Below are 12,112 nucleotides of genomic sequence, written 5' to 3' on the forward strand. Positions count from 1 at the left end.
GTACATTACTGGAATGTATAGTCTCAGGACAAGTAAGGCGATCATAAGAACACATCTGGAGTACTGTATTCTAGTTATCACATTTTTAAGAGGAATGGCTGGCAAAATTAGAATACATGCAGGAAAGCACTAGAGTGGTAAAAGGCCTTAAAAAGCCACATTATGTGAGAAACCCATTAGGCTTGGCACGTTGAAAAGCTATGACATTTTTAGAGGGATGGGGAAAGTGTTCATGATAATGGCTTTCAAATATTTAGCAAGTTGTCACGCAAAAAACATAATTATTTTTTTGTCATGGTGGTAGGTTTTTATTCCAGTTAACCTGAAGGGATATATTAATTTATCACTAATAACTCCAAACAACCATAACTTACTACTGCGGGGTTTTAAGTATTTACTATTGACACTTTAATACGGTTCTGAGTTCCAGAGTTCTTTTTACCTGCCCAAGATGACAAGCAGCAGCATATTCCATTCTACCCTTATTATACAAAAAAGTAGTTACACTGCTCACCAAGAAATCCATGTTTAAATTTCAGTGATAAAACTGCTAACATTAAAATCAACAATCATTGCTCCTTCAAGTGATTTTTTTTGTGTGTGTGCGCGTGAGGAAGATCAGCCCTGAGCTAACATCCATGCTAATCCTCCTCTTTTTGCTGAGGAAGACCGGCTCTGCATTAACATCTATTGCCAATCCTCCTCCTTTTTTTCCCCCAAAGCCCCAGTAGATAGTTGTATGTCACAGCTGCACATCCTTCTAGTTGCTGTATGTGGGACGCGGCCTCAGCATGGCCGGAGAAGCGGTGCGTCGGTGCGCACCCGGGATCCGAACCCAGGCCACCAGGAGCGGAGTGTGCGCACTTAACCACTAAGCCACGGGGCCGGCCCTCAAGTGATATTTTAAAAGTTTTTCTTAAAAAAAAAAGAGTGGAGCTTCTCACTTTGAATGAACATGAAATATTAACTACTATTCTTATCACTTTAAGGTCTTTTCTAAGATAGCTCAGAAATGAAAATAATGCTGCCTTCTGGTCCTGTTAAGATCGCACAAATAAATAAGGAAATTCAAAAGTTAGCCATGGCTCATAATTACATATATGTCTGTATGTGTCCTTTTATTCTGTTGATAGACACACTCCAAAGCAAGTTATCTGTGGTGTGAAAAAGCAGATTATGGGAAAGCAATATTTTGAAAATAAATGAAAAAATATAGTTAACATATTCAGGACTCACCTTTTGAAAGCAGTTTTCTGAATTTCTGCGTTGCTGAAAGCTGTTGCTCTGGGCTATTGGAAAATATCATTTCGATCATGTCCGAAGTAATAACACCACCCTGGGATCACAAACAAAAAGCAAATATAATAAAATTTTAACTTTTATTCAAAGGAAAACAAAGTATAAATTGTGGCCAAGTTATTAAGTTAATCATATTTATCTAGACGAGTTACAGAAAGGTAGGACAATCTTCACATGTAGAATGTATGACATGGTTAACAATGTGATGAAGCCAAATTCTTTGTCTATCATTAAAAAGCTCACAACAGTGAGAAAGTAATCTTAATAGTAAATACTAAGACAAGGTGTTTATTATTCTTCCTCTCCTTGCTCATCACATGGCTGGCTGTTTCTTGTCATTCAGGTTAAACGTCAAGTTCTAAAAGAAGGATTTTCATGACCTCCAAACCTAAAGCAGCCACTCCATCTCTATCACATCACTCTATTTTAATCTTATGCCCAGTCCTTTTCACTATCAGATATTTTTCTTGGTTATTTGTTTACTGCCCAGATTCCCTCAGTATACTGTAAGCTCCTTGAAAGCCAGAGACTCTGTCTATCTCACCACTCCACCACTGATCGCTGGCATACAGTTGATACTCAACAAATATCTACTGAATGAGTACAGAGTAGTCTTGTATAAATCACAGATTCTAGCCACCACCAAATTCAACAGCTAACCCTTAAATTTATTTAAAATTTCTGTTTTCTTGCTTTATTAAAACTTTTCAGGGCCGGCCCCATGGCTTAACGGTTAAGCGCGCGCGCTCCAATGCTGGCAGCCTGGGTTCGGATCCCGGGCGCGCACTGACACGCCGCTTCTCTGGCCATGCTGAGGCCGTGTCCCACATACAGCAACTAGAAGGATGTGCAGCTATGACATACAACTATCTACTGGGGCTTTGGGGGGGAAAATAAATAAATAAAATCTTTAAAAAAAAAAAAAAAAAAACTTTTCAGTTTCCCAATATTTTTCTGCTTTATTAGAACTTTTCCATTTCCCACTACAACCCATGTATAGTATTAGTAGTTAACTTTCTTCTCAGGATCATTTGTCACAATGGGTTACACTCAACAAGATGAACTGTGAAGAAAGCTGCATTGAGTTGTAAACGCTAGATGGCTGGTAAGCAATATCTAACACTTAAGAATCCCCATGGGAGGCCTGCCCCGTGGCTTAGTGGTTAAGTGAGCGCGCTCCACTGCTGGCGACCCGGGTTTGGATCCCGGGCTCGCACCGACGCGCTGCTTCTCTGGCCATGCTGAGGCTGTGTCCCACATACAGCAACTAGAAGGATGTGCAGCTATGACACACAGCTATCTACTGGGGCTTTGGGGGGAAAAAATAAATAAATAAAATCTTAAAAAAAAAAAAAACCATTAAAAAAAAAAAAAAAAAAAAAAGAATCCCCATGGGGAGAATGAAGCATTCTGCTCTTGAGAGTCAGAAAAGTAACCTCTTTGAAACTTACCAGACTGATTCCTGAATAAACAAAGATACCTGTATGATTTTGTTATGAATGTGTTTGCATATGTGTGTGTGTATACACACCTTCGTTTTCTTCTCTCTCTTATCCCCTTCATATAACATAAGATGTAGTGACTTTACAGTCATAGTATTTAAGTATTGTTAATTTTACATCATAGTATTTAAGTTACAAGATATCAAGGAGAGGAGTCAACATCACCCAAGGACTTTGGATCCTCTTCTGGGGAAAAGGTTAGTGCATTTTCAGTTGCGCGCAGGACAATTATATCATGTTACATGGAGGTACGGCTTTGTTATTGTTTTTGAGACTTAGTATGGTTTAAGGACTGTGTATGGACGCCAAGTTGACAAGGAGTGAACTAGGATGGTTAATTTTATGTGTCAATTTGCTTAGGTTATGGTACTCAGTTGTTTGGATAAACGTCAGTCTAGATATTGCTGTGAAAATATTTTTTTAGATCTGATTAACATTTAAATCAGTACTCTTGAGTAAAGCAGATTACCCTCCAAAATGTGGGTGGGCCTCATTTAATCAGTTGAGCAAAGACTGAGATTTCCTGAAGAACGAATTCAGCCTCAAAATTACAACATCAATTCTTACCTGAATTTCCAGCCTCCTGGCCTGCCCTACGGATTTTAGCAGCTCCAACAATTACATGAGCCAGTTCCTTAAAATCAATCAATTAATCAATATCTCTCTCCTACTGGTTCTGTTTCCTCTGTAGAACTGTGACTAATACAGTCCACAAAATGCTTCATATTCATTTAACATCCACTTAAAAAACAAATGGACAGCCTGACTTTCTGAAGGGCCTAGAAGAATCTACCACAAAATGATAATGTTGGCTACAGTGTCTATATTGATTTCAAAGGGAGTTAAACAGGTCTCCCAATTACAAAAGAAAACTAGTCCATAAAAACTGGAGATCTATGAAGTGAAAAAAGAAAAATCTATAAAATACTATGCATAATGTGCCACTATTTGCAAAAAAAGGTGGGGGGGGGGCGTGCGGATTTTTATCAAGAAGAGTAAATAAGAATCTAGTAACAGTGGTTGCCACTGGGGTGACTAAGGTAGGAGAAAGATATACTTCTTTTTTTTCAAAACCATGTATATTTATGATCTATTAAAACATTATAATTGATTACAATAAACTGCAAATCTAGACAGGTGGGATCCATATAAAGAATACTAAATCAGTAATTTTTATCTGTTTAGGTAACCTCACGAAAGTTACAAAATAGGTTATAACAGAAAAATTTTAAATCATATAAACATACCCAATTTTGTAACTGAAATGAATAACAAATTGGGACTTCCTTGAAAGTATCCCTTGTTATTCAATTTTTAAGGAATAAATTTATTTTATAATTATCTTTGTAAGTTTTAACAGCTGAATTAATCTTCTTAATTTAGTTAATTCTGTTTAACTGCATGTTATTCAAAATATAATAAACATGTAATGAACCATGAGATTTAGTATCTGGCTTCTTAATTCAAAAATGAAATGCCAAGCACTTTTCGTAGCCATCTAACCTCTTTTTTAAACCCAAAAAAAGAGATCTAAACCTCATATCTTCATTAGAAAAACATTAAAAAGAGCTTCTTCCATTATCTTACTCACTGGTGCCATCTCCATGTTATTAATCTGAGTCTCATGGAAACCTCCATCTGACATAACTTCTTCTTCTGTTTCTTCTTCTGCTGTAGCAACATTTCTTCGTTTGAATAGCTGAAAAATAAAAGACTGTTACTAAAGTAATTCTAAAACAAGGAATTCAACATTGAAACATTAGGTGCCCCACTTAAAGGTAATAAAGATGGAGCTTTCTAAAAATCATTTTAAAAATTCTGAAGTTTTTCAATTTTATGCTGCCTTCAAATCCTTCCTGATGAGGACCTATTCTCCACAGTCATATAATCTAACGCAGTTAACTATCACAACATGCTATTACCAAGACTGGATAAGGTAAAACTTACTAAGACAGGCCTGACACTGCATGATATATAAAAAGATAAGGTTAGAAAAAGGAGCCGGGGCATCCTTGGCCATTTCTCTCTTCCTTCTATGCAAAGTAGGTGATACAATAGTCTCACCAATACATCAGGGGGAATGAGGATAAAAATGACGTCAGGATGACTTAATTCTTCCCTCCTATCCCTCAAGGATAGTGGATTCAGGTTCCCTGACCTTCCCAACGAGTCCAGCAACCAGTGACGACAATTAAATACTGCTTGAACACTACCTTTAAAGCATTCATTAATTTGTGTAGGCAAAGGAGGATAGTTCTCTCCAAAAGCAGCTGCCTAAGGGGGCTTCCATTATATCCTTAAGAGTTCTAGACAGTACACTTATTCACGAAGCGATGATGGAGTAACAAGAACTTATCCTCTCATCCCATGCAACTAAAAAAGCAGACAAAATTCATAAAACCATGGGTTTCAGCCATTGGACAAGCAGCAGCACAGGCTGTGATCCTTCAGAAAAAAAAGAGGGGCCGGCCCATGGCATAGTGGTTAAAGTTTGGGGCACTCTGCTTCAGCGGCCTGGGTTCACAGGTTTGGATCCCCGTGACCAACACCACTTGTCAGCCATGCTGAGGCGGCAACCCACATACAAAACAGAGGAAGACTGGCACAGATGTTAACTCAGGGCTAATCTTCCTCAAGCACAAAAAAAAAAGAGGAAGACTGGCAACAGATGTTAGCTCAGGGCAAATCTTCCTCACCAAAAAAAAAAAGAAAAGAAACAAGATCAGCCCTATGATTGCTTCAGATTATTGCCCAGACAGAGTTTCCAGGCTGCAGCATAGGGAAGGTGAACCCAAACAGGGCCTAGGCCTACAGGCTCCCTCAGTTGAGGAGACAGAATTCAGAACCAAGGAGGCCAAGACACCTAGAATGCAAAAGGCAGAGTACTGAAGAGGAGAGATCAACACAGAAAAACCACCACAAATCTGCAGAAGGTTCCCCTTGAGTCTTTAGCTTAGTACTGATCAGCGCTGCTGTGTGAGGAAAAGATCCAAAGCTGGGAAAGGAACCGCCTTCAAGGAGTATGCAGAACAATTTTGGAGGTCACACAGGTCGAGGAATAGTTCACGTTTCAACCAGTGGGAACAGAAAAGACCTCCTAATACATGGGACACTGAGTAGAATACTCAGAAGGGTATTGATTCAATAGTGAGGCTAAATTAGCCCTAGATTAGAGGCTGTTCTGGTCCAGCCCAATGAAACATAAAAGCAAACTGGTTCCACATAACTTCACTACATCCAATGACAAAGTCAGAATTATACATATTAAAAGAATACAAAATTATACTTAATAAAAGAATACAAAAAACCGAACTCTAATACCGAACGAGGTAAAATTCTCAATGCCTGGCATTCAATCAATAACTACCAAGCATACAAAAGAAGTAGGAAAAGATGATCCTACTTGAGGAAGAAAAATAATCAATTATATTAATCAAAATCACCTAAAAATGACAACGACGGCAAACTGGACAAGGACACTAAAATAGTTGTTATAAATATATTCCACATATTCATGAAGGATAGTTAGGAAGACATGAAAAAAAAGCAAATCAACCACCTAGAGATGAAAAGTACAATTTTTCAGATGAAAGTATACTGGATGGGATTAACAGCAGATTAGATATTGTAGACTAGTAAATTTAAGGACACAGCAATAGAAACACTCCAAAATATGAGAAAGAAAAAAGGCTGAGGAAATACACACAAAACATAAGTCAGCTGTGGGACATCACGTGGCCTGATATACACACACTGGAGCCCTAAAGTTGGGGTGGGGGAATATATTTGGAAAATGAATGACTGAAAATTTTCCAAATTCGTGAAAAATATAAACCCACAAATCCAAAATTTCAAAGAACCTCAAACAGAAAAATGAAGAAAATATGAAAGCACATCATAATCAAACTGCTTAAAATAAGCAATAAAAAGATAATCTTAAAGCAGCCTGAGGAAAAAACACATCTTCTATGCAGGAAAACAAAACAAGAATGACAGCAGACTGGCTGCTGAAAACAATGGAAGCCAGAAGAGTATGGATCAAACATATTTAAAGTATCAAAAGAAAAAGACTTAAAAACAACATAAAAAAGCTGAAAGAATTCATTACCAACAGACCAGCTCTGTAAGAAAATGTGAAAGGATGTTCTTCAGACATAAGGAAAACGATACCAGGTGAAATACAGATCTACAAAAAAGAACGATGAGCACAGAAATGGTAAAAATGTGGTGAAATCTTTTTACAACTTTCTCATTAAAAAAAGAATGTCTTTAAAAGATAGTTGACCACTTACCCACTAGGATGGCTATAATCAAAAAGACAGATAATAACAAGTGTTGGCATGGATGTGGAGAAACTGGAACCCTCATACATCACTGGTGGGAATGTAAAATGGTGCAGCCTTCTTAGAAAATAGCTTGGCAGTTCCTCAAAACATTAGAGTTACCATATAATCCAGCAACTACACTCCTAATATATTTTTGGGGGATATATACTTAAGAGAAATGAAAACATGTGTCCACACAAAACTTGTACATGAATGTTCATAGCAGCATTATTCACAGTAGTCAAAAAGTGAAAACAATCCAAATGTCTATCAACTGAATGAATAAACAAAAAGTGGTATACTCACACAATGGAATACTATTTGGCAATAAAAAGGAATGAAGTGCAGGCATACCTCGCTTTATTGTGCTTCACAGATACTGTATTTTTTTTACAGATACTGCTCCACCAGCAAAAAGACTATGTCTTACTGAAGGCTCAGATGATGGTTAGCATTTTTTAGCATTAAAGTACTTCTAATTAAGGTATGTACAGTGTCTTTTTAGACATAATAGTATTGCACACTTGACAGACTAAAATATAGTGTAAACATAACTTTTATATGCGCTGGGAAAACAAAATATTCGTGTGACTCACTTTATTACAATATTCACTTTATTGCGGTGGTCTAGAACCAAATCTGCAATATCTCCAAACTACGCCTATACTGATACGTTACAACATAGATGAACCATGACAACATTCTGCTGTGTGAAAGAAGCCAATCACAAAAGACCATATATTGTATGATTCTTACTACATGAAATGTCCAGGAATAGGCAAATCTATAGACACAGAAAGCAGATTAGGCAGAGTGGGGGGGTGGGGAGAGACCGGAAACAGAGAGTGACAGCTAACGGGCAGTGATGAAAATGATCACAAATTGATTGAGGTGATAGCTGTACAACTCTGAGAATATACTAAAATCCACTAACTGTAAACTTTAGATACGTGAATTGTATGGTATGTGAAATATATCTCAATAAAGCTGTTAAAAAAGATAACTGACAATTTAAAACAAACGTAGTAAAAGATTGGAGGTTTAATAACACATATGCAGAAGTAAAAACCATGAATCATGACGTAGTATAATATCAGTTGAAGTCAGACTATAAGTTAAAGATATAAACCCTAAAGGAATCACTAAACATATATGTACACACACACACCCCCCAATCAACTATATGTTGCCTACGTGAAACACACTTTAAATACAAAAACATAAATATGTTAAAAGTAAAAAGGTGGAAAAAGACTGCTAATGCTAATTAACAATGCAAGTTAACAGAAAGCTAGAATAGTGATATCAATGTCAGACAAAGTTGATTTCAGAGAAATATTATCAGAAATAATGATAATAGGCTCAATTAATCAGGAAAACATGAGTTCCTAACAGTTATGCACCTATTTAACTAGGAACAGAAAGGAACTTCCTTGAACTCATAAAGGAAATACATGAAAAATCTAGAGTTAATGTCATACTTAATGGAAGATTACTTTTCCCCTAAAAATTAGGAATAAGACAGGTATGTCCGCTTTCACCATTTCTATTCAATACTGCAAGGTAAGGTGCTAGTCAGTGCAATCAGGCAAGTAAAAGAAATAAAAGGCATCCACATTGGAAAGGAAAAAGGAAAAATTTCTTTATCTATAGTCAGCATGATTATCCATGTAGAAAACCCAATGGAATCTACAAACAAGCTACTAGAACTTATAAGGGAGTTTTGCAAGCTTTAGGATGAGACACAAAATAAAACTTTACACAAAAATAAACTATTTCTAAATACTAACACTGAACAACTGAAAATTGAAATTTAAAAGATACCATTTACAATAGCACCAAAACCTATGAAATACGGGAAAATCTGACAAAAAAAATGTTCAAGACCTATACACCAAAAACTACAAATCACTGAGAGAAATTAAAGACCTAAATAAACGGAGAGATACACCATGCTTATGAGTTGCAAGACTCATTGTTAAGATATCAATTCTCCCCAAGCTGATCTACAGATCTAATACAATCACAATCAAATTCCCAGCAGGCTTTCATGGACAAATTGACAAGCTGACTCTAAAGTTCATATAAAAATGCAAAGGACCTATAAGAGCCAAAACAATTTTGAAAAAGAAGAACAAGGTTAGAGGGCTAACACTACCTAATTTCGAGACTCATTACAAAGCTACGGTAATCACAGACAGTGTGGTATATAAGATAGACAAATAGACCAATGGAATAGAGTAGAAGTTCAGAAGCAGACCCACACAGATATGGTGAATTGATTGCAAAAGGTTCCAAAGCAATTCAATGAGGGAAATCAATCTATTTAATAAATGGCATCTGAATAACTGGATAGCCATATGCAAAAAATGCCCCTTCCCCCCCTTACCTCACATTATATACAAAAATTAAATGTAAATGATCATGGATCTAAATTTAAGTCAGAACAATAAAACTTCCTAAAGAAAACACAGGAGAAAATCTTAAGTGACCTTGGATTTGGCAAAGATCTTAGATTTGACACATCAAAGGACAAGCCATAAAAGAAAAAAACTGATACATGGAACTCCAAAATCAAAAACTTTTGCTCTTCAAAAATCACTTGTGGGGGCCAGCCTGGTGGCGTAGTGGTTAAGTTCATGCACTCCACTTTGGCAGCCTGGGGTTCACAGGTTCAGATCCCAGGCACAGACCTGCGCACTGTTTATCAAGCCATGCTGTGGTGGCATCCCATATAAAGTGGAGGAAAATGGGCACAGATGTTAGCCCAGGGCCAATCCTCCCGAGCAAAAAAAGAGGAGGATTGGCAACAGATGTTAGCTCAGGGCTAATCGTCCTCAAAAAAAAAAAAAAAAAAAAAATCACTTCTGAAAATGAAAAGGCAAGCCACTGACTGCAAGAAAATATTTGCATAACATATATCCAACAATGGACTTGTATTCAGCAGACAATCAAAAAACAAGGAATATATTCAAACAGACTTCACTAAAGGAGATATACAGATGGCAAATAAGCATGTGAAAAGCTCTCAACTTTAGTCATTAGGGAAATACAAATTAAAACCACAATAGCATCCTACTACACCTTAGAATAGGTAAGATGAAAAAGACTGACCATACCAAATGTTGACAACAATGTGGAGCAACTAACACTCTCATATAGTGCTGATGGGAGGGTAAAATAGTACAAGCCATTCTGGCAAACAGTTGACAGCTTCTTCAGTATATACCTACTATACAACCCAGCCACTCTGCTCCTAGAAATATATCCCAGAGAAAAGTAAATACGTGTCCATACAAAGAGCTGTCCATGAAAATTCACGGCAGCTTTATTCGCAATCACCAAAAACTGGCAACAATCCACATTACCATCAACAGACAAATGGATAAACCAATTGTGGGTTTATCCTTACAACAGAATACTACTCAAAGATAAAACAGAATGAACTACTGATACATACAACATAAATGAATCTCAAAATGATTAAGCTGATTGGAAGAAGCCAGACAAAAAAGAATACACAATGTATGAATTCCATTCATGCAAACTAATTAGTGGTGACAGAAAACAGATCAGAATTGCCTGGAGACAGGAGGAGAGGAGTGGGGAAAAGGTACTATTGAAGGTATACCAGGAAAGTTTTGGGAAAGATAAATATGTTCACTATCTTAGTTATGGTGATGGTTTCACAGATATATACATATGTCAAACACTATGAGTTCCTAACAATATTAAAACATACACTTTACTGGTCCCTTTGGAGGATGCTACGGAACCAACTCATATTTTGAAAATAAATAAAGGGAGGGAAGTATTTTTCTTTCCTATTTGATTAGTAATTCAGGAAAACCAAAAACTTGTTGAAGAAAAGCTCTTCTTTAGAGTGACCTGCCAACTAACAAAAGCAGAAGGAAAGATAGAACAATCGTTGCAACTCCTAGTAAAGTAATGGATCCAGGCAATGACCATCAAAGGCTGCAAAAGCTTCAGGTGAAAAACCGATGGATGTTGAGGCCAGCCCCATGGCGTAGTGGTTCAAGTTCGGCACACTCCACTTCAGTGGCCCAGGTTTGCAGGTTCAGATAGGGTGCAGACCTACGCTGCTCATCAGCCATGCTGTGGCAGCAACCCACATACAAAATAGAGGAAGACTGGCACAGATGTTAGCTCAGGGCCAGTCTTCCTCAGCAAAAAAAAAAAAAAAAAAAGAAAGAAAAGAAAAGAAAAAGCTGATGGATGTTGACTAGATGCTTGGATGTTGACTAGATGCTTGATATTAAGGAACTGTTAACTTTTTCAAGTATGACAACACTACTCTGGTTTAAGCTTAAAAGGCTTTTGGGGCCGGCCCTGTGGCATAGTGGTTAAGTTCACGCACTCTGCTTCAGCAGCCCGGGGTTCGCAGGGTCGGATCCCGGGCGTGGACCTGCGCACTGCACATCAGGCGTCCCACATATAGAATGGAGGAGGATGGGCACAGATGTTAGTTCAGGGTCAATCTTCCTCAGCAAAGAAGAGGAGGATTGGCAATGGATGTTGGCTCAGGGCTAATCTTCCTCACTACAAAAAAAAAACAAGTCTTTTTATCTTTTAGAGCTACACAGTGAAGAATTTATAAATGAAATAGTTTGATGTCTCAGATTTGCTTCAAAGCAATCCAGGGCATTATTTTTCTTCTAAAGGACACCCTTTAACATTGCTTTAATGTACATCTGGTGGTGATGAACTCTCAGTTTTTGTATGCCTGAATACATCTTTCTTTCACCATTGTTTCTGAAAAATATTTTTGCCAGGTACAGAATTCAAAGTTGACAGTTCCTTTGAGTACTTTAAAGATGTTTTTCCACTGTCTTCTGGTTTGTATTATACTTTGCAATGAGAAATATGACGTCACTTTTATCTTCCTTCCTCTGCAGGTAATGTGTCTGTTTCCTCCGTGTGTTTTTAAGACTTGCTCTTTACAAGTGGTTTGAGTAGTTTGGTTAT

The 12,112-nt window shown here is 37.3% G+C and overlaps 1 protein-coding gene across 1 annotated transcript in view; it reads right to left on the bottom strand.

The window, feature by feature from the left end:
* Nucleotides 1-12,112, bottom strand: part of KPNA1 (karyopherin subunit alpha 1) — a 75,496-nt gene that overhangs the window by 32,800 nt on the left and 30,584 nt on the right. The window contains exons 3-4 of the mRNA XM_087439687.1: nt 4,393-4,500; nt 1,237-1,336 (exon numbers count right to left, since the gene is read on the bottom strand). Coding sequence (XP_087295813.1) covers nt 1,237-1,336; nt 4,393-4,500 — 208 coding nt within the window. The remainder of the gene's footprint in view (nt 1-1,236; nt 1,337-4,392; nt 4,501-12,112) is intronic.

This window comes from Ceratotherium simum, chromosome 15, assembly GCF_057802395.1.
Source record: "Ceratotherium simum simum isolate JZ-2026a chromosome 15, ASM5780239v1, whole genome shotgun sequence".
In the NCBI taxonomy this organism is placed as follows: Eukaryota; Metazoa; Chordata; class Mammalia; order Perissodactyla; family Rhinocerotidae; genus Ceratotherium; species Ceratotherium simum.